The 24,369-nt window shown below is 35.5% G+C and overlaps 1 protein-coding gene and 1 non-coding gene across 6 annotated transcripts in view; both read right to left on the reverse strand.

Moving 5' to 3' along the window:
* The window catches only part of Ipo11 (importin 11), a 213,613-nt gene that overhangs the window by 153,095 nt on the left and 36,149 nt on the right, over positions 1 to 24,369 (reverse strand). For all 5 annotated transcript variants that reach the window (XM_021242972.2, XM_087189573.1, XM_013078962.3 and 2 more), the window contains 4 exons: positions 23,166 to 23,309; positions 18,186 to 18,286; positions 15,000 to 15,072; positions 13,162 to 13,365 (listed from right to left, as the gene is read on the reverse strand). In XM_021242972.2, the coding sequence (XP_021098631.2) occupies positions 13,162 to 13,365; positions 15,000 to 15,072; positions 18,186 to 18,286; positions 23,166 to 23,303 (516 nt within the window). In that variant the 5' untranslated portion in view covers positions 23,304 to 23,309. The remainder of the gene's footprint in view (positions 1 to 13,161; positions 13,366 to 14,999; positions 15,073 to 18,185; positions 18,287 to 23,165; positions 23,310 to 24,369) is intronic.
* LOC147824440 (U6 spliceosomal RNA) lies at positions 17,999 to 18,102 on the reverse strand. The gene has a single exon (XR_015442374.1). It is a non-coding gene; the product is annotated as a U6 spliceosomal RNA (small nuclear RNA).

The raw sequence follows: 24,369 nt of genomic DNA on the forward strand, positions 1-24,369 counted from the left end.
CAGATCTACTTTTTCAACTGGCATCTCCAAACCTTTCCTTACTCTTCCCCTTCCCACAAACCAGTTCCAAAGGCTCCTAAACGAGGAGGCCAGGTAAAGTCACAGCAACAACCCCACTTCTCTGGTACCAAATTCTGTCTTACTTTTCTTGTTGCTGAAACAAAATACCCAATATCCAAAGTTAAAGGAGGAAAAGTTTATTTAGCTCACAGTTGTAAAAGTTTCAGTCCATAATCAACTGGCTCCAAAGCAGGATGGTACAGCAGGCAGGCATAGCAGAGGAGAAACAGTTCATGATGGGCACAAGATAGCAAAGCAAAAGCAAGCAAGGACAACCACAGCTCTTTCTATCCCTCATATCTTGTTCAGGTTACTAGGGTGGGTAGCACTCACACCCTTAATCCTAGTGTCCTTTAACATCGCACCATGAATCAATCCTAGTATCACACATTCTAGCTACCTCTGAAAAAGTTCCACCTATTACTGCATGAGGCTTTGGGCAGACATCTAGACATAAGCCATAACATCCTCCTCACTAGTAGTTGGCAACCTCAGTTTAAAGAGCAATGACTTATGGACTGTCACTAAGTATGTCAGATAAACAATATATTACACTGAACTACACACAGTCAAAGCTGTTATATTTTTTCAGTTCTATCTATATGTTTTTTGGGTATTTAAATCCAGGAACATACAAACCACGTGGCTTTTCAGCTTGTATTCCTAATGAGAATAGGTTTAAAAACCTGACTCGCATACTGAGAAGGCAATAAGCCTTTGCCTCTCAGTGTAAAGCAGAACTAGTGGTATCATCAGGTTTTTTTCCAGAAGTTCTTAGAGCAATCCAGTTGAACCTAGATAACCATTTAGTTCAAATAAAAATTAAAATCCATTTGACTAGTTATCATTAGTGTACTTCAAAATACTTTTTCTTATTCAAGATTAGCTATAGGGCAGGGATCAAAAACTTGTCAAAGACACAATCCTACCAACATAATCCTTTCTACAAAAAAGAAAATCAACTTTCATTTCTATTATTTCCTTTCAGTAATTTTAGTCACCTGTATTTACAATTTTAAAGAAACAGCTCCCCCATTTCCTCCTGGTGATTTTACAAGTACCCACAAAGGACCTAAAGACAAAAGGCTTTCATTCAGCCACCTTCAGTCTTGGAAAATACCTTGCAATCCTCCCAGAAGACAAGAGGATGGAAAGCTGTGTTGCACTGTAGCTACAAGACCATCTTTTTTACTTGCTTTCTTATCTCCTCTGTTAAGCTGCCATAAGACAGTTTCTCATCACCTCTTCAATTCGGAAGGGTTATAAAGATCTCTGCTCGACTCCCCTTAAAATAGAACTGCAGGATGGGAACTAGCACAAAGAATCAACAACTGGGATCTCATTAAAAAGCTTCTGCACTGCAAGAGAAACCACCAACAGAGCTGAGACAACCTATAATGTGGGAAAAAATTTTTAGCAGCTGTACCTCTGACAAAGGACTACTATCTAGAATCTATAAAGAACTGAAAAAAATGAGACCCCTCAAATTTAAAGACCCAATTCAAAAATGGGCATCTGAAATGAACAGACATTTCTCAGACAAAGAAGTAAAAACAACAAATAAACATATGAAAAAATGCTCAACATCACTGGTCATTCAAGAGATGCAGATGAAAACAACACTGAGATTCCACCTCACCCCAGAAAGAATGGCTGCTATCAAGAAATCAACCAATAAAAACTGCTGGTGGGGGTGTGGGGAGAAAGGAACCCTTCTCCATTGTTGGTGGGAGTGTAGACTGGTGCAACCACTGTGGAAATCAGTATGGGGATACCTCAAAGAACTAGGGCTAGAGGTCCCATTTGACTCAGCTATTCCCTTGCTGGGTATCTTCCCCAAACAATTAAAAGAATCATACCAAAGTGATATATGTGCACCCATGTTTATAGCGGCATAGTTTGTAATAGCTAAAGCTTGGAAACAGCCCAGCTGCCATCAACTGGAAACTAGATAAAGACATGGTTTTTTTATAAAATGGGGTACTACTCAGCCATAAAAAACGACAAACTAGAGACATTTATAGCTAAATGAAAACATATTGAGGCCACACTCTTAAGTGAAATAAATAGGACACACGTGTAAATACAGAACAGTTTCTCTGGTGTGAGAAACTGAAAGTATAAATAAAGATTAAAATGATTAAAATGAATAATTGATAATTTGAAATAGGAAGAAAAGGTCCTAAGGGGTAGGGGAAGTGGGAAGGGAAGGGGAAAGGAAAGAAGAGAAAGGAAAAATGAAGAGAAAAGGAAAAAATGTAAACAAAGTCTTTGTAAATAGGGAAGGGTAGAGGGGACAAAGGGAGCACAGGGAATGGGGAAAAAATAAGAACCAGGATACATCATGTACAGGTACAAGCACCCAATGATAAATGTAAATGTGTTGTATACCTAAAATGTACAAATAAAAGAATTTAAGCGGGAAAAAAAAAAAGAAAAGAAATACAGCAGGAGAATATAAAACCACTTAGCTGAATTCTAGAACTGATTTTACAGCAATGGGCCATCCACAATTTATAATGGAGTCATCCATCCCCTATCATTTCAGCGTTGTTCTTTCTGGTGTTTGAGACAAGAATTACAGAAAGCTATAACTTTGGCTAATTTCCTTTCTCTGTCCTAATTAAATAATAAACTATCAGAATCTAAGTGCTTCACTGTATCTTTACCAATTAAATGTGTCAGGGCTAGGCTCTGGCCCTCCTATGTCTTATATGCATACTTGACAACAGGAACAATTACTAGTTATTAGGCCAAATTTGCCTATTCTCAAGTATACATGCAATATTTCATTGAGTAAAATCAGGTTGTTTTAGTCCTGTTTTATTATACCCAAAATTTTGTAGTGATCATTCCAACAATCAACATAGTATTATAACACAAACAGCAGTGTCCTTAAAAAGTCACAGTCTAAAGTACCATCTTCTCTGGAAATAACATAAGAAGCAAACATTCCATCTAATCAAAAGGGAGATAACCTAAAGAAGAAAAGACCTTTACTTAAAAAACACATGTATCGAGTTCGATCCCCAGTACCAAAAATAAAACCACATGTAAACTTGTAACTTCAGAAACTGTAAAGTTATTGTTTTTCTTAGTAAGTCAAGACCTTTCAGAAAATACCAAGGTGAAATATATGTCTAGACTTGGAAAATTCATCATTCTAATTTATTTTACACTTACTGTGTAATACAAGAGGTGATTAAATACATGGTGAATATTTAAATTTTTAAAATTGTATTGCAGTGAAAGGCACATTACCATTAATCCTACTCAAAATACTATCTCTTGCTATGAACACACTTATCATGTCATCCTTGCCACTTTCTAAAGCAGTTCTGCAAGTCCTCTTCCATGAGTGTCTTTAGGAGATGTGATCAAAAGTATAGGGAGTACTGTGAGGAGGATTAATGGCAATAAGTCTTTTACTGTAACAAATATTTTTTAATTCAAACACTCATCATATTTTTCAATCACATCTGTAATTTATCATTTCCCAAAAATAGTCAAAAGAAAGTGAAAGATTAGAAACATTTAGATGCAAAAAAAGTATATGAATTATACCTAAAAAAAAGTTACACTGCAAACTAAAGTTTATTACTGTGGGAAATATTTCAACCAAAAATATGAAATCTATACTCTTGTATATAATTTTTAGATCCATTTTGTACGTAAATCTTTATATAGTAAATAAAATCCAAAGGATGTCACAAGAAAATTTCAATGTCAAAAAATATATACCCTGAGGCCCGGGGATTTAGCTCAGTGGTTCCACCGCCTGCCTCACAAGCAGAAGGACCCGAGTTTGATCCCCGATACCAAAAAAAAAAAAAATATATATATATATACCCTGAACTAGTTTCCTGCTTACAACAAAATGACAATTTGAATTACTTACAGCTCTTCTTTGCATCTGCTCCTTAAAGTTAGATATTTAATATTTACTTCTATATAGATTCTATTAAACTGTTCAATAGAATGGCATTTACAAAGAAATCTTAGGGAGTGTTGTACAAAATCATCTGAATTTTTTAAAAGGTATTTTCACATTGAGGGTATAGCTCAGTAGTAGAGTGATTTCTCAGCATGCTCAAGGACTGAGGTTGATTTCCATCACCAAACAAAAAATTAAATTAAAACAAAACAGAACAAAATAAAAAGTATTTGATCCCAATATTGTAATATAAAGAGTATTTAAGTAATGATGCTATGTATGCTAATATTAACAATAGAATAGCAAACATTTACTGAATCCTACCCTATACTAGACACTTATTGCTTTATCAATAACAATTAATTTAATCATTACAATCTAAAAAATATAGATATTTTTATTATTCCCTTTTTAAATTAAGAAAACCCAGGCATTAAGAAATGCAAATCAAACCAACACTAAAATCTCACCTTACTCTAGTAAGAATGGCCATTACCAAGGACTCAAAAAGCAACAAATGCTGGGAAAGTTCTGGGAGAAAAGCAACCTTTATACATTGTTTATGGGAATGTAAACTAGTACAACCACTTTGGAAATCAGTATGGCGATTTCTCAAAGAACTAAAAATAGAAATTTCATTTGACACAGCTATACCTCTCCTGCCCCAATGAGCTAAAGTCATCCTATGACAATGATACATGCATATCCATGTTTATAGCAGCAAAATTCACAATAATTAAATCATGGAAACAGCCTATATGTCCATCAACAGATATGGATAAAGAAAATGTAGTACATATACACAGTGAACTCAGCCATAAAAGATAAATTTGAGTCATTGGTAACGGATGGATCTTGAGATCATAATGCTAAGTGAAATAAGTCAGTCACAAAACGTTAAATATCTCATAATCTCTCTAATATGAGATGCAAAATGTAAATAATTTAAAGAGCAAAATGGTTAGTCATCTTAAGAAATGAGGCAGACTGTAGAGATGGGAACAGGATCTAGGGAAGGAGGGAGAGAAAAGGGCGCACGTGGCAGATGGAGGGAGGTAACAATGATCAAGATGTGATATGTACCAAACTCCAAGCTAAAAATAATCACTTAGTACCACAAACATGTACTAAAAAAAAATAAAAAAGAAAACTGAGGCAAAAAAAAAAAAAAAAAGGTTGAGTAACTTGCCTAAGAGCAAAGAGCATAACTGGCACTTTAACACAGCGAAGGGGCTCAAGACTCAGAACCTGTATTATTACCCTAACGATAGGCCTGAAAAGGTCCATCTCCCTCTCTCCTCCCTCGATCTCTCTCTGCTTCCTATCTGCCATGCCACAAGCAACCCTCCGGCGCTATGGCTCTCTACCATGCTGCCCTGCCTCGGAGCCAGATAACTATGTATGGAAACCTCTACAAACTGTGAGCCAAAATAAATCTCTCCTCCTTTAAGTTGTGGGTGTTAGGTATTGTGTCTTAGCACTGAGAAAGTAACTAAGACAGAAATGTATCACACATTTGACCAGGTCAATACTGCAATAATTGTGGATTTAATGAGTTATCTGAATTAGACTCCTCTAAAAAGTTCATACAACAGAAAAATGTGTCCTTTTGCTCTATTATTTGCATACAGTACCTATGTAAGATATAACTAATAGAAATTTAATATTTTTCTCAGATATATATGCACAGATATATATACATACACACAAATACATATGTAACATATATACTGTATATGTAAGTCATATATAGATGTAATTTGGAACTAATCATAAAAACCCTAGAGGGTTTTATCCAATTCTTAATATTCTCCATGCCAGATTCAATGAGAAAAAAAAGATGATGATGATAACCATTTCCTAGCTCCTCAATCAAAAGTAAGATTAAACTGCTGGGGATTTAGCTCAGTGGTGCCACTGCCTGTCTTGCAAGCGTAAGGCCCTGAGTTCGATCTCCGGTACCAAAAAAAAAAAAAGATTAAACTAAAAGAACAAATGGAACCCGGAAAAATTTTAGAATTTTCCAGACTAGTGTGGAATCTGCCACACTATATCATTAGCATAATGTTTTGAATCATGTCAGATTTACTTCAAAAGTATTTTATAATGGAACAAAAGGACAAAATTATTTTAACCATTGTAACTTCTCTAGGCACTACTTCTGGTATCAGAAGACTACTGCTTTACAGAATTCTACCATCTTTACACACAGTGCAAATTATAGTATACATACTGTCTTAGTTACTTTTCTCGTTGCTGAGACAAAATACCCAACAGCCAAAGTTAGTGGAGGAAAGGTTCATTGTAGCTCACAGTTTGTAGAGGTTTCAGTTCAGCTAGTTGGCTCCAAGACAGGGGTGGCATGGCAGAGGGGCATCACAGAGGAGAAACAATTCATGGCAGGCAGAATGCAGCAACAGGAGCAAATGACCACAGCAGCCCTCTATTTGTCCCTTATACTCTATCTATGCTACTTGGCCTAAAGACACTCACATCCAGCGTAAGGCACCCTTAATCCTAGCATTGCACCATTAATTCCAGCATCACATCCTTAATCCCAGCATCACACATCCTAAATCCAGTCACCTCCAAAAGGCCCCACATATGACCACATGAGGCTTTGGGGCAACATATATATATAAGCCATAATACATACTAAATATAAAACCTTTCCACTCACCCCCAAAACAAAGAAAAAAAAAATCTCTGAATATAATACAAAATGTCATTGTCACAAAATTAAAAGGAATATTTGATCATGGTGGAATCAAAATCATTAAGAAAAAATTTTATTTTCTTCCACACAATCATCTTTTCAATTTAAAATTTGACTCTAAAAATGTGAGAAAGTTCAATAATTCAAGTAATCAAAAGTTCTACTCTATTTTACCTTAAGTAATTTTCATGGATGTTTGAAATATTCATCCCTACTTCTTAGAGTAAAAATGATACAATAAGAAATTACAGATATTAATGACCAAGCTAGATCTTAAGCTAGTAATTCTTCCCTTTTCTGGCCCCGAAAATTATTAATATGAAAATACTACTTTAAATCAGGAATACAGATATGAAAAGAACACAACAAATATGTTCGGGGTATTTCTAAGTAAAGGCATATAGCATTTGAAAAACAATAGTATAAAAAACCTGGAGCAGAAGAAGGGTTGAATAGAGAGGAAAGAAAGGGAAAAAAAATAATTAAGACATATTATGTACAGTTACAAATTCCCCACGATGAATTTGCTCATTATGTATGGCAAACGTACTAATAAATAATGCCTGAAATCATTTTTTTTTTTTGGTACCGGGGATCGAACTCGGGTCCTTGCGCTTGCGAGGCAGGCGGCAGAACCACTGAGCTAAATCCCCGGCCCCTGAAATCATTTTTTAAAAACCTAAAAGTCTATTTCACATTCCAATTACAGAGCTAAGTACCTAGGGAAGGACATCAGGCATCTATTGAAGTTCCAATTCAAGTTTGTTTTTTGGGGGTTTTTGGTGTTTCTGCTAGCCTATAAGGGCACTCTCCACCAGCAGAGATGACTAGAAGAAGCAATAGCACAACCCTCTGACAAAGAGCCTCTCCTAGACCAAACAGTAGTCAGGCTTTACTAAATCCTCTTCCTAAATGGCCTTCACCTTTTAGACTTCTCTTTTGGCCTTCCCGGTCTTTGCATGACCCAATCTTAGCAAGAATTTTGCTAGGGTGCTATAACAAGAGCTCCCCATGCTGCGGGGCATGGTGGCACACACCTGCAATCCCAGCACTTAGGAGGCTGAGGCAGGAGGATCACTGTGAGTTCGAGGCCAGCCTGGGCTACATAGTGAGGGGAACTGGTACATATACATATCGCATCTTAATCATTTTTACTTCCCCTTCCTATCCACCCTTCTCCCCCATCTCCTGTTCTCTTAGTAACATTCCATCAGTAACCCTGCTTCTTGGCTGTAAATTCTCACTTTTTCTTGTATTCAGAGTTGTGCCCAATTTTTCTCCCCTATTGCAAAACTCCACTGTAGTAGTATCCTCTGAATAAAGTTGACCTTACCATCTATAACCAGTGTTTGATTTGCTCCCCCCCCCCCCCCCCCGTTCGGGTCCTCCCCATGTTGTCAAACTGGCCTTGAACTCCTAGTCCTGCTCAACCCTCCCAGGTGCTGGGATTATAGGCATGTGTGACCACACCCAGTCAAATAATTTTTTCTTTAATACTTTTCAGCCTAAATGTAAAACTGAGAACCAGATGAATAAATCAATGGAATAAAGGGGGAGAGGGGACACTCTAAACTATCATACATCCACAACCTATGCATATCCTATCTGCTCCAGCAAGTGACAACTAATTTAAGCTTACAGAAGGCTTAAATGGAAAAGACAAAGTAATGAAGCAACCAAGTAGGAGGAATAAAAATACTTTTTCTACATTTTCTTCTAAAGAATGGAAGGGAGATATTCATTGAGACAATATACAAATATTATTTAACAAAATACTTCAGGTACTGGTTAATGAAAACCTCAAATACTTACATTTTCTTTTTCTAAATGAGATGAAACAGTGCCACCCACTGACTGCATAGGAACATTCATGGAGAAGTACACAGACCTGACTCTTTAAAGTATAAAAAGTAAACCAGGGCCGGGGATTTAGCTCAGTGGTTTCGCCAACTGCTGCGCAAGCGCAAGGACCCGAGTTCAATCCCCGGTACCAAAGAAAAAGTAAACCATTACAGTAAGTTTTACTTCTCCGTGGGCCAGGAATTTAGCTCAGTGGTTCTGTTGCTTGCCTTGCAAGCTCAAGGACCTGAGTTCGATCCCTGGTACCAAAAAAAAAAAAAAAAAAGTTTTACTTCTCCTAGCACTTCAAGCATTCTTAAACATCCTTAGCCTAGAAACCATTGGCCTCACAATTTTCCCTTAAGAAAAGTTACCACCGGGCCGGGGATTTAGCTCAGTGGTTTCGCCGGCTGCTGAGCAAAACCTGAGTTCAATCCCCAGTACAAAAAAAAGTAATCACCAAAACAGTTTTAAATCAGTGTGTAACCCATTCCTAACACTAACACAACAAATAGAGATGCTAAAACCTGCATTAGCCTAAACCTAAAGAGCAAGGAGAAGATGGGACACTGAGACTAATGACCTTGTTCCTGCAAGTCAATAGCATAAAGAGAAAGAAAATAAATGCTACTATAAATTAAGTTTCTTTAAAAACACAAATGCAATATAATCACCTTATTCATTTTCCTAGCTCAAACTACTTCTAAAAATGTATTTAAGAACGTAGAAAATTGGATAAAAATAGCCAAAAAATAGAAAATTGCCAAATCACTATCTTACTTTTCTTAGGTATAATTAAGTGACAGCTTAAATTGAAAAAACAAAGTAAAACAGCAAATAACATGATTAAAATTTTGTTATTAAGTACTATACAAAAAATAATCTATCTTTTTACAGATTAATGTGGAAGGACCACAATAAAACATGAAATCTTCAAATTTAAATAGCTGAGAAGAACAAGATACATCATGTGCAAGTGCAAGCACCCAATGATAAATGTAAACGCATTGTATACCTAAAATGTACCAATAAAGGAATTTAAGCAAAAAAATAAAAATAAATAAATAAAACTGAGAAGAAAAGTGACAAAGCCAAATAGTAGCGTCAACAGTTACATCTAGGTAACAGTTACAGGGCAGTTCCCCTTTTTACTTTACTTTTCCGTATGTTCTAAATTTTTCAAGAAAAAATTTTCAAAAACATCTGACTTTAACAAGAGCCAAAAAGGCAATTATCTTAATAATAATGTTTTCTTCTTTAATACAAAGCTTAAATAGAAATTTGCTCTCCACTTAACTATGACATATACTATATATCAAATTCCCAAAAAGTGTCAGGCACAAGCCTTAGTAAGTAAAATATCTTAAAAGCAATTTTCTTCCTAGGGCTTTGTGCATGCTAACTGAGTGCTATACCACCAAGCTACACCCCTAGTAACAGCTCCTCTTCGAAAGATCAAGTTAATCACCTTTTAGTCTCTCTTTCCTTAAAGTTAACTTCATATCAAAAAGTTCTTTCCTAAACTGAAAATTTTCTCTCTAAAATCAGGAACAAGACAAGGAAGCTTACTATCACCACTCCCATTTAACACAGGGCTCCAATTAACAAGAACAATCAGGCAAAAAAAAAAAGAAGAAAAAAAAATCCAGATATTTATATACAAACAGAAGTCAAATTATCATTTGCAGATGGCATGATCCTCTACACAGGAGACCCAAAGGAATACCACCAAAACACTCCTAGAATTATAACCAAATTCAGCAATGTAGCAGTATAAAAAGTCAATGCAGGGTTAGGATTTAGCTCAGTGGCACGGTGCCTGCCTTGCAAGCACAAGGTCCTGAGTTTGAGTGGTACCAAAAAAGTCAACAGAGAAAAATCAAGTGTTCCTGTATATCCATAATGAACCCACTGAGAAAGAAATTAAATTTAAAAACACCATTCATAATAGTACAAAAAAATTAAGTACTTAGGAATTAACCTAAGTAAGAAAATAGAAGACCTCTACAATGAAAACTACTATGGTACTCTAACAGGTCTTCTCATAATTGTTAAACCATATTTCTAAAACTAAGTATTGTTTTCAAAAGATCTTTTTATCTTTTTTGGGTTTTGATTAACTCATTTACCACAGTTTATGCCTTTGTGGGAACATCACGACTATGAGGTATTAATTAATATGCATTACTATATTAGAATTACAGATGTACCCTAAACGTTCTTGCTTTCAGAGACTAGATTCTGATTTTAACTGAAGTTAATGTCAATTTTTTAATATCCAGGTTTGCATGAATAGGCACACTTTTACAGAAAATGAATTCCTTTTTGAGTCAATTCAAGCTCAATTTTGCTACTCTAAAACAATTTGCTCTCAACTGCTGATTTTGTAATTGGTCACCTGTGAAAAACTTAATCTATTCTAACATGGAAGGAAGAAAGGATATAAAAATTGTTGGGACACATTGAGCAGCTGGTAGCAGTTTTAAGTGTACCCTGTATTACTTTGTCATTGTAACCACCTCAGCTATGAGTTTATATTTTTTATGTGGGAAACTAACTTGGTACTGAAAGACCATTGTGGTACTATAATAAACATGTTATTAAGAGGAAGATTTCCTACACTTCAGATTACCAAAATTATAGGAGCAGCTTTAACTAGCAAAATTGTTCTGTATAATGATATCTTCCCACATATCTATCTTCATTTAAATTGCACGTCTTTTTCCCAGACTGGCCTTGACCTCACAGGCTATCTTCCTGCCTCAGGCTCCTGAGTGCTGGGATTATGGGTATGCACCACCATACCCTACCTAAACTGATGTCTTTTGTTTTGTTTCTTTGAGGCAAGTTTTTGCTATGTTCCAGGCTGACTGTAAACACGTTATGTATCCCAACCTGTTCTCAAATTTGCAATTCTTCTGCCTCCCAGTGCTGAGTTCAAGACCACCCTGAACTACATAGTAAGACCTTATCTCAAAAAAATAAACAAAAAAATGCAGAATTCCCAAGCCATAAAACTCAAAGTAAAGGTTCCAACGGTACAGCTCAGAAATCTCTCAATCTGTGCCCAACAAATGGAAAACTAACATTTTTAACATGGAAGACAGTTCAAGATTACACACTGCTGTTCCCCTTTCCCATTCTCTATACCAAGGCACTACACTGTGCACCTGAACAAAACACAGTGCTCAGAGACAAACAGTTGGCCAGCTATTTGTGCAAGAATGAAGACATTCTAATAAAAGAACCAAACTAGAACAGGTATTATCTTCTAGAAATCTCTTCTCCTGGAACTCTCCCTTTATTTCGCTTCTTCCATTAGACTACTTTGAGTGCTTGTGCTGCATACTCTTCACTGATTCATTTTCATATAGAATTAGGCTATCTTCTTAAGAATAAAGCACTTCTAATCATGAGAGGTGAAGTGGAGACTAGAGTAGAAGTCAGAAGAAAGAAAACCTAGGAAAGGCTGCTTAAGACCACAGACGCTACCAGGGGAAAGCTTCTCTTCCTTGGGGAAAAGCATGAGCAATAAATGTAGCCAGTGGAGAAAGGATAGAGGAAGGGAGTCAAGGAGCAAGGGAGGGAAGAAGGGAAGAAGGGAGGAAAAAACTTTTTTTTAATGGAGAAAAGGTCTCCCTAAGTAGTTCAGGATGCCTTTCAACTTACTATGAAGCCCAAGCTGGCCTTGAACTTGCAGCAATCCTCCTGCCTCAGCCTCCAGAGTTGCTGGGATTACACCACCAGGCCCAGCCAGAAAAAACTTTTTACAAAACAGATACCTATCTTTTCTGGAGAGCGTTCATAGTTAAGAACACACCTGAAATTATTTCTTGAGCCCTACTATCAGACAATCACCTAAGATTTCAAATTATATAACTTTAATTTCTCTACAATTACCAAAGAACACAAAATAGTAACAAACACTTTGATTCACTAGCAATGAATGACACAGTCCAAAATGTTAAGAATATACAATATGAAAATTACTATTTTTAAAGGTCAAAAATAGTCAGGGGGATGTAGCTTAGTGGTACAGTGCTTGCCTAGCATCCAAGAGGCCCTGAGATTAATTCTCAGCACTGTGAAAGAGAGGGAAAAGGGGGGAGGAAGATAGGAAGAGAGGGAGGGAAGAGGGAAGGAATGAACGAACGAAGGAACAAATGAATGAAAGTGGGCAGGCAAAAAGGCAAAAGTCAAATTTTTAAAAAAGCACCAAAGCAAGTCAATGGAGAAAAGTCTTTCCAACAAACCACCCCACAATGGTACATCAGTCCTATCTGTATCAATTACCTAAGACATGTAATGTCATTTCTACTTCCCAAATTTCAACTCCATGCTCAACTAACTATTCCCTTTATCACTGCTCTACTCAGGAGAACTATTATCTGAACTACTTCAACCACCTCAAGCCTCTTTGCTTTGAGAATATTGCCTACTAACCAATCCTCCTCACTGGCAACTAAGTGATCTTTCCATTCACATCACTGCACAGATTAAAATTAAAATATATTCATAACATTTCAATCATATTAACAGAGAAGTAAAACATTCATTTTTACACAAGTAGCACAATTTCCATAATCAATGTTAACTATGTTAAATAACTTACATCATAAAACAGTTTTCTATCAGCAGCTAGACGTTTAGATGCCAGTGTCTTAGTAACATGATAGAAGGTAAGTAACGCTCTGTGCTGTCGAAGATCATCTTGAACTTTCACAGACTCTATAAGAGTGGGAATGAGTTCAGGCCATTGTCTAGGACAATCCAGTCTAGCCACTTTTGCAATTAGCACTGCAATCTGAGTTGCAATCTAGAGGGAAAAAAATTTAATCATCAGAAATCAATGTATGAAATCAAAGCAACAGATAAGGAATCTATTCAGCTAAAAATTACCTTTTTGGTTAATTATACATTTGACAAAAATGATTAAAATTTCATAGAACAAATATTTAAGACAGTGGTTCTCAAAGTGCAGGACCATGCATCCCTAGTGTCTTTCAGAAGTCTTGCCTTTCCCAATGGCCTTTTAGTGTAAAGCGAGTTTTCCTCATATACTTCTACCAAAATAATATACCACAACAGAGCAAATGAAGAAGCAGAACTAAAATCTGGATGTCTTCTTTATAGCCAAACACTAAAGAGATAAGCAAAAGTACAAAATAAAGTCATTCTTGTCGTTCAATTTATCTTGTTTTGAAAAATAGCTGTAAGTGCTCATTTCAAAAAATGCTCTTTATGTTAACAAACTATGTATTGTTTTATTATTTTTAAAATTAATAACTTTAAATTTCTTAGTTTTCATTACTAATACAGTAAATATCAATAGATATAATCTTTGTAGGTCTTCAATTTTAGCAGTAATAAAACAGGATCTGCAGCTATAGAGTTTAAGAATCGCTGACCTAAAAGTAGAAATTAATATCAAATATTAAATATTTAAATAATTATATTTCTACAGTGTTTCTCAAATATTGACATAGGCATAGTTTATCTCTCAATCACCCAAACCCCAATACAGCTATCTCATGCCCTAGTGAAAATAACTCCATTCAGTATTATTCCTCATCTTCTTTGTCAAAAAAAATAACTTAGATCATTTAAACAGTTCAAAATAAAGCCACCTCAGAAATACTCAAATTCAATGTACTTTAAAACTGAAAGAATCGAGTATAGTAAGTAGTTATTACTCCTGAAAAATTTAAGAATTTTTATACCTATGAGCAAAACTGAATTTATTCTTATGAAGAAAATTTCACTGGGGGGAAAAATAAAACCACATAATCTATTATCTACCTGCCACAAGGTAGTGCAACCGAAAATGAGATGGATGTAGAAAAAAAAATGAAAACCTGAAGCCATCTTGTGCTTTTAAAAAACAAAGTAGGAGGCTCGGGATTTAGCTCCGTGGTTCTGCTGCTTGCCCTGTAAGTACAAGGTCCTGAGTTCGATCCCCAGTGCCAAAAAAAAAAAAAAAAAAAAAAAAGGTAGGAAGAGAGTAGATCATCTTTAAATCACTCAAATTAATTTCTACAATCTCGTACCTCCAGGCCTTCAACATGCTATAAATTGTTTATTCCTGTTTAAAAAAATTAATTTCTATGTAGTAAGATGACAATTAAAGATCTGTTGTTAAGTACTGGCTCACAAACAGAAGAAGCCAAAAAATATGTATTTTTAAATGATTTCTATATTTTAAGTCATTAATAGCTAAATTCGACCAAAATTTCTAACAGCTATAACTGGATCTCAAAACTTTAAAAACCAGAGGACAAGATATTTTAAAAATCACAAATCAAAATAATGAAGATTTTTTTAACCACCTGCTGCGCAACTGCAAGGACCCGGGTTCAATTCCCGGTACCAAAAAAATCAGATTAGCTTGGGGGGAAAAAAACAAAAATTTTGAGAAGAGAAAGAATAACTAGCATTCACTTTCTCACTAACCTGGTTTATTGGTTCATTGAAGTTGGTGATGAGCCCTGCACGCAATGTAGATTTTTCCTCCTCTGAGAGAGCGCTATAAAAAGATAAATTTATTATGTAAAATAATGCCACCTAATAATGAATGCACATGAGAACTACACAAATTTTAACAATAAAAAAGCCTTTTATACATGCAACCCTGACTGTTTTTGGTAAATTATTTCCATTACTTAAATATTGCCACCTCAAGTAAAAAAAAAAAAAAAATTCCCTACAAATGAATAAACATGGAAACACAGCACAGTAAACAATATAAAATAACACAAACACAGGATAACTGATGTTCACTTTATTAATGTAAAATCAGGTGTCTAAAAAAATACAATAGTTGACAAAAAAACTTATATTAGTAAATACTGTATTAAGTCTTCCACTGGCTTCTTCTATAAAATCTGAGTGAGGTTATTCTAAGGGAAAAAAGAGATTCAGAATCAGAAAATACATGGAATAGAAATCTCAAAAATCAACTAGTTTAGCTGGGCACAGTGACAGATCCCCATAATCCCAGCACTTAAGGAGGCTAGGGAAGGAGGGCACATAATCGAGTCCCATTTGGGCAACTTAGTGAGACCCTGTCTCAAAATAACTAAAAGGATGGAGAATGTAGCTCAGTGCAAAGGCCCTAGGTTCAATCCCCAGTACAAAACTATATGTTGTCAAAAATTTAGTCTCCATATAGTTTTCACTCATGGGTACCTGAATGGCTGAAGACAACATAAATTACTGTATTCTCTCATAGTCCAGGTGCCTAGAAGTCCAAAACTGAGGCATTTGCTCACTTTGAAGGCTCTGGGAAGAATTCTTTATTTCTTTCTACCTTCTGGCACTGCTGACAATCCTAGGTGTTTCTCAGCTTGTAGCTGCATTCTAATCCAGTGATGGTGAACCTTTTTGAGCTTTCAATGATAACAGACTGCTGTCTCCTGTGCCATAAGTTCCCCACCACTGCTCTAATCTCTGCCTCCATTGTCATAAGACCTTTCTCAAATCTCGTTTCTTTTTTTTTTGGTACCGGGGATTGAACTTGGGTCCTTGCGATTGTGCAGCAGGTGGTGAAACCACTGAGCTAAATCCCCAGCTCCCTCAAATCTCTTGTTTCTTACAAGCTGTCCTATTGTCTTCAGCCACCCAGTGTGTGGTAATCTATTATGGCAGCCTTAAGAAACTAATATAACTAAAAATCGAGGTATCCAGAACACAGGAACCTCAGGTCTCAGAGAGAAGGGAATGAATTATGATGAATCAATACATTTCCCCTTTAGGTATCTACCGCAAGAAATCAAGCTGAAAGTAACAATTTAAGAGATTAGAGAGCTAAGAGGAGATTTGAGCAGGCTGGTGTGGAACTTTAAATCCTCCTGCCACAGCCTCTCATGCAGCTAGGATTACAGGCACGCACTACCATGCCCAGCAAACAGGCAATATATTGGTAAAAATCCAAGGTCTGCAGCTGAAACGCTAGAAAGGCTATAACCTGAGATGAAAAGTAAAACAAAAATAAAAAACAAAACAAAACAAAAAAAACCAACCATAGCTACAGCAAGGTTGTTTTCTATTTGTTTCCTCAAATTCTCTTTAGAGAAAGGTAATAAGATGTAAAGCCTCAGACCAGGGATTGAGCTCAGTGGTTCCACTTGCCTTGCAAGCTCAAGGTCCAGAGTTTGACCCCTGGTACCAAAAACAAAAATGTAAAGCCTCTCCAGTTTTAACTATACTATGTTCAGCATTCAAACAAAAACTTACCAGACATGTAAATAAAAAAAAGACTGAGGGCCGGGGATTTAGCTCAGTGGTTCCGGCGCCTGCCTTGCAAGCGCAAGGTCCTGAGTTCGATCCCCGGTACCAAAAAAATAAAGAACCAAAACAGTTACAGGAGTACTGTACAGACACTGTAGTTATCAAAATCACTCTTAAAATATTTATGAATATGTTCAAGAAAAGAGATAAAAAGATGAAGAGAGAACTAGACAATAAACATCTACTTTTTTCTAAATATCAAAGATAAATCCTGCTGGGCATGACGTCACATCCCTGTAATCCCAGCACTCAGGAGGCTGAGGCAAAAGGATCACCACAAGTTTGAGGCCAGCTTGGGATACAGGGTGAGTTCAAGGCCAGCCTGGACTACATAGTGAAATCCTGTCTTAAAAAAAAAAAAAAAATCCTATAACTGATAAACATAAAAAGTACAATAAATGCAATGAACAGTAAGATAGGTCAGTGGAAAATATCCAGATTGAAGCATAAGGTGGCAAAAAAAGCACTTCTGCTTTTGAGAGTCTACTGACAGCAAAATGTGTACTCAAAAAATACTAAGTCCAGTTCTTCAAGCAGAAGACAAATGTTTTATATGCACTTTAAAGATCGCAGACAAGTTTTTTTTGAAAGGGTTTTACGGCTTTAAGAATTTACAGAGCTATAGTGCCATCTACTGGAAAGCAATGATTATACTACTTCTTTATTATTTTTTCCTATCAGATTCCAAGGTCATGTCTTCATGGCCCTTCCATGAATTAAACATGTAATTGAGCTTAAGAAAAAATTGTTCACTTAACCATCTATAACAGTTACAATTAGATCTAATGAAATCACAAATGTATACTAACCCATTCCCACCACAGGGACAAGAATGCAGAAGACTCAGGAATTAACATTTGGCTGGTTCAGAAATAAGCTGAGATTTCCTTTTCAATAGCATTTTTCAAAATCCTAACATTATACTTCTTTGAAAAGGGGGTAAAAAGCTTTTCTTCAATATGACTTATTCATTTATCATGATCTTCACAAGCAGAAAGGCAAAAAGATACACACATACACACACACACACACACACACACACACACACACACACACAATAAAACCCAGGGAAAAAACAGAATTCTAGCTGTTGATTTGGAAGTACCTGTGTACAATACTTTTCATCAGTACTTAACATACTTTCAGGGAGGAAGATCCTTCTTTTAACTATCAAATACTTTGTAAATTTCCATGTTATCCTTGTGTAGAGACCATGCTAACCTCTGTCCTGTTCCAATTTTAGCATATGTACAGCTGAAGTAAGCACTAACCCGTTCTTTTACATACATGGGTACATCTACACATCCTTCAATTTGGAGATTTTTACATTGGGGAACTGATAGAACTTACTGAGGTGCTACACGTCTCCAATAACGGTCAATTCCATGTTTAAAATACAGCACAGCAAGCCACCTTACATTTATATCCAAGCTGTGGTTGGTGAAAATATTCTGTAAATAAAAAAGTGTTAGAATTAATGTGTAATACATTAAAAGTGTAATTAATATATCCACAATAAAGCATGGGTAGATTTTTTAAATTAAATGTTCAAATTCTATCCCTACCTATATCATATTGATATTCTCAAAATATACAGTTTTATAATGCATATAAGAAAACATACCTGCTCAGTGGCATGTTCACTGTTTAACTGAGAAACAGATATGTTGACATTCATTATATTATTTCACTTTTAAACATGACTGAAAATTTCCCTAGTAAAAAGTTAAACTTGAGGGCCAGGGATTTAGCTCAGTGGTTCCACCACCTGCCTCGCAGGCACAAGGACCAGAGTTCGATCCCTGGTACCAAAAAAAAAAAAAAAAAGTTAAACTTGAAATCAGGCATGGTGGTGCACACCTATAATCTAAGGAGACTGAGGCAAGAGAATTACCACGAGTTCAAGGCCAGCCTGGGTAACATAGTGAGTTCAAGACCAGCCTGAACTACATAGTGAGACCCTGTCTCAAAAGACCAAAAAAAAAAAAAAGTTGGAAACAAGCAAACCTATACTTCAAATGACTATCACAATGACACATGCACCCTAAAATAAATACGTCCTAAATTTAAAAGATCAAAGTGGGGGCCAGGGATTTAGCTCAGTGGTTCTGCTGTCTGCCTCACAAGCACAAGGTCCCAAGTTCGATCCCTGGTACAAAAAAAAAAATCAAAGTGGACCCAGGATAGCATAGATCCAAAAATCCTAATGAGTAAAAGGCTCTAGGTTGTTCATACACACTATGAAATAACATATTTCATAGTATGAATACTCCTTATCAAAGCAATTGTGTTTACAAATAAGTTTGGTAGCAGAACATTTTTGAGTGATGTTATGGCTTATATCTAGATGCCCCCCCAAAGCCTCATGTGGGCTTTTGGGAGTGACTGGATTACGGCTGAGTGATACTGGATTAGTCCACTGATTGGTTTAGCATGTTTCTGGATGTGGGTGGCATTAACCAATAGACTTGTAGCCTGGATGGAATAAAAAGGGAAAGAAGGAAGGCTAACTGCATCCTGCCTACCCTGCTATGGACTGTTTCTCCTCTGCCATGCCACCCTGCCTTGGTACTAGGTGACTATGGACTGAAGTCTCTACAAATTGTGGGCTAAAATAAACCTTTCTTCCTTTAACTTGTGGGTGTCAACTATTGTGTCTCAATAACAAGGAAGTAACTAGACAAGTGATATAAAACCCGATGTGATATCAATTACTTCATCAAATTAGCTAGTCCTCAAAAAAATGTACTCATTGTGCTAATCCAAATAGTAATAATAATCCACAGTCTGTGCTTTGTACTATAATAGGAGACCATAAAAATGGTGCCAAAAACCCCACACAATATGATCTTAATAATCAAGGAGGAAATTTCAGTTGTTCCATGACTTTTAAAAATGTTAGTCAAGGGCCAGAGATTTAGCTCAGTGGTTTCGCCACCTGCTGCACAAGTGCAAGGACCTGAGTTCAGTATCCAGTACCAAAAAAAAAATGTTAGTCAAAACTTTAAGTCAACCTTACTCTCAGTTCTAAATGCACAGGAAAATGAAAAGAACAATAAAATTAATATTGACACTAATTTAAAATGTCATAAGTACTGAGAATTAAACTATTTCTTTGAAAAAAACTTATCTAGGGGCTGGGGATTTAGCTCAGTGGTTCAGCCACCTGCCTCACGAGCAGAAGGACCAGAGTTCAATTCCCGATACCAAAAAACAAAAAAAAACAAAAAACGTATCTAGAATAGTTGGTACACATGATAAATGTTAGGATGCATTAGGTACTTGATAAATATTGACTGAAACTGCATTATATTCAGCTCAAAATCAACTCAAATCCCCAGTGATGACCTCTTATTAAACATAACTTTGTGTGGGAAAACCACAAAGCCAAAAATAATGTGGAAGTATGTTCTTTGCTATGAAAAAAGTTTATATGTTACACATTAGAAACAAGTACATAGGGCCGGGGATTTAGCTCAGTGGTTTCGCCATCTGGTTCACAAGTGCAAGGTCCCAAGTTTGATCCCGGTAACAAAAAAAAAAAAAAAAAAAAAAAACAAGTACATATACTATATAACCTCATTTTTAGAGAATCATGAATGTACAAATAAAAAATTATAAAGATAATTATAATTCCAATTTTTTCCTTAAGCCTCTTGACATCTGAGAGTTCCTCTGTTGGGTCTCAGTATAAAAGAAAGAATGCACTTCTTTTACCACATTATTCGCATTTGATTTTGACAATTTACATGGCTATCTTCCACACTAGATCGAGTCCTATCTTATGCCTGGACTCTACGCACAGAGCCAGGCACAACAGAAATTTCATAAATATCTACTAAGCAAATGAATGAATGGAAGTGATGCAGGGAATATTACAAAAGTTGCTGGGTCTCAGCCAGTCTCATTTATACTAGGGGAGCCAAGAGAAGTCAAGGGGCAAGTGTCAATTCACGTAAAAATACTCCATGTGTACCCTGAATAAAAGGACTAAAAGCCCCAGCTACGGTACTATAATTTGGAAGTCTCCAGAGAGAATGGACAATAGGGTTAAAATAGGTTAAATGCCAAGACAGTGGGAATAGGGAAAAAAGAAGACAACTTAAACACAGCAACTTTTTAATCTATGATGAATACAATCTGTTTCTCCTAAAAGAAAGTTTGCTATCCTTCTAAGAATTATAAGTAGTAAAAATGAAAACAAAAACAATTTAGGTAGTCTGAGCCAAAAGACATTAAACTTTCAGACCTGTAAGGAGTTTTACAGATGTCTCAGGTCTTTCACAGTAGGCTGAAACCTGTGTGCCATCCTCAATAAAACTAGCCTTGTTTGATAAATATTCACATATATACAAATATAAGCAGAGATGCATAGATCTATGCATATGTATATAACCATATAAATATATTTATGCATAAAATAAGTTTATTCATATTCATATAGAGCTGTTAGTCTGGGGTACTACACCATACTCAGCCAAAGGTAAGCCACATATACAGTATCTTATATAAACATCTACATGAATAAATACAAAAACACATATATTTCTAGTAAATAAGCACACATAAAAATATATCAACTCTTCCGCCACCTGCCTCACAAGCCCAAGGACCCGAGTTCGATCCCCGATACCAAAACAAAATAAATAAAATATATATATATATCAACTCATTAATAAATATGTAAATATCAAAACCAACATATATAAATAAAAATATGGGAGAAATAAGTAGTTATTAATAATTCATATATCACATTAAGAAATCAACAGTTAAGCAATGACTATTGGGTTTATTTGGTCTGTTTCAGACAGGGTCTCACTATGTAGTTCAGGCTGGCCTTGAACTCACTATGTACCCCAGGCTAGCCTTGAATTTTTGGCAATCCTCCTGCCTCAGCTTCCTGAGTGCTGGGATTACAGGTGTGCGCCACCATGTCCAGCTCATGACTATTGGTTTTAACGTTCCAGCGGTAACTAAAATAAGAAATTCCAAAAATATTATATTTTGGCCTGAAAAACCACAAGACTAATTATACAGCATATTCATTTAAATAAGCAGATGGAAAATAAAGTTACGCAACAGATTTTCTTATACAAGGCCAAAAACTTACAACATGATCCTAGGATTAAATAAATAAGAGGAAGGTATATTCTTTAGTCTTAAAAATCAATCTACTTTTTTACCTTTTTGGTGCATTATATTCAGAATAACAAGTACGACTCTAAAACACTTAATTTCCCTCATAGTCATGATCAATATCTTCTTACATATAACAACTGAATCTTTCCAGGTAAGAAGTTAAAATATGAGTATTAATTACTATAATTTATTCGATTTTGCAAGATATAGTAAACATTTTTGCTCCAAATTTGTGACCCAGTCATAGGGTCACTTTTTTACCTAGCTGGTAGCTGAACTGCCTTAACCAAAAATTAAATCCCAAACAGTAATACAAGAATTGTCGATCTTTCAGAAGAAATGCATATAGGGAAGGAAGGCTTTCAACATAAAAAGACTACTTTTATTCTGGCACTAAGAAAGTAATTTTAATTAACCGAAATTTTTAAACTCCAAGAAAGGTTTAGTTAAAACAGATGCTGCTAATTAAATTATTATACTATTTTCCATAACACCCAAGCAAAGATCAGATGCGTCAAGAAAATGAAATTTTTAAATGGGAAAATAAAACAAAATATTTTAAAGGGAAATAGACTGAGCACTGTATACCACAGCATGCTGCTATAGCACACAGACCTAAACAACTATGCCAACATAAATTAATTAGGGAAGGGAGAAGACAAAATATGAAAGAATACTACCTATAGTTCTGGTGTCAGTATTAATGTGCTAAAATTGAAAATCATCACAGAGGACTGCCTTCTGAGCAGACACTACAACTATCCTGTTCAATTATTTACACAGAAGGAATGTTTCAGAGACTAAATCTTTATTCCATAAGAAATACAGCCAAAAGAAATGACTTCTTTGCTAAATATTATAATTAAATTATAAGGAAAAAGGAAAATTGCAAATGGTGATTCATCAAATATTTCTTAAACATCCTCAATAAGTAATATCTTAAATTAATAAGATAATGGTAGTGGCAATAACAGTCAAACATATGGATCAGTTTCCCTAAACTATTAATAAATGTAAGTTTTGTGTCATATTTTTGTACTGCTGGCTATCAAACCCAGAGTCTCCTGCATGCTAAGCAAAAGTTCTACACCACGCTATAATCCCCAGCCAAATCTAAGTTTTTAAAACAATTAAAATAAGTGTCTCATTTTATCAAACTTTAAAGTGAACTATTTTAGAACTACTTACCAGCAACACTGAATAGAATCCTGGCTGTGTCTCCCACTGTTTCAACTGCTCCTCCGCTGGTTTTAAAACAGCAGTGTCCTGACTGGTGGCCTGTGTTAAGACTTGAAGGACTACAGTGCTGGCACTATTAAGATCCATGGAAACCTAACAATGATAAGTTAACAGACATGAATGCACATTATACATAATAAACAATAGAGTAGAGAAAAAAGCTCTTATGTTCTGAAATACTCCTCTATTTCCATAACTCAGCTACTCTTTTGTGTTCCTACTGATTTCTCCCTTTTCTTTGTCCACCAGACTCTTAAAACTCCTATGCTTCCAATTATTTGTACTCAAAATCTATTTATTTCTAAAAGGAACTGTCTTACATTATTCCATAAACAAAAGATACTAGTAAAGTGGGGGGTGGGGGGATTTATAAGAAAAAAACCAAAGTTTCCTAATTCTGATTAAACACCATTACCTATGGAGACTCGCTGGATTCCAAGACTGCAGATCCAGGAAACAAACAACTCATTCAAAAACACAGAGGAATTTTTTTTGAGTGACTTAATTTTTTTTCTTCTTTTCCTTTTCTCTTGCTTGTCCTTCACTAGTTTTTGGGGGGTTTGGTGTTTATTCCTTTTTTCTCTCTTGTTTTATTTTTCTTTTTTCCTTTATTTTGTTCAGTTTTTTTCATTTTCCTTTTTATTGTTCTTTTTTTCTATAATTGTTATCCAATGCTATTAATTTCTTCTTACACCTAATAGTATCCGCTATCTCACTTTTCTCTCCTCATTTTTCATTAATTAAAATTTCAACTTTTACTTTTCTGGTTCCCAACCCCCTCTGTTTTGCTAGTACAACCATTAACTTTTATGAACACTATGCTATTAGTGTTGAAAACTGTTCTATTGTCAGTGGAGATAAAATTGTCCCATTTAATAGATATTTACTCTTGGTCAACATTTGGTTTGTCTTTGGTTTATACTATAATTATAGATCTCTATTCTATGGTTAAAGGTATTATAGGTTCTTAGGATATGTCAATATCCAGCTTGTCCTTTATGCTTTTATTGTTGCTGATTTTATTGCTATAGCCAAGGTAACATAGTTGCTACTATTAAATGGTTTTTCTCTGTATGCCAAAACAGTATCTGGATGGCCTTTGTACTGGAAAACTGGGTACTGGGCCAAATATACTGCAGCCTCCCTACACAAA

This window comes from Heterocephalus glaber, unplaced genomic scaffold (genome assembly GCF_053883595.1).
Source record: "Heterocephalus glaber isolate CG9 unplaced genomic scaffold, H.glaber_assembly_v1.0 deba00001543, whole genome shotgun sequence".
NCBI lineage: Eukaryota > Metazoa > Chordata > Mammalia > Rodentia > Bathyergidae > Heterocephalus > Heterocephalus glaber.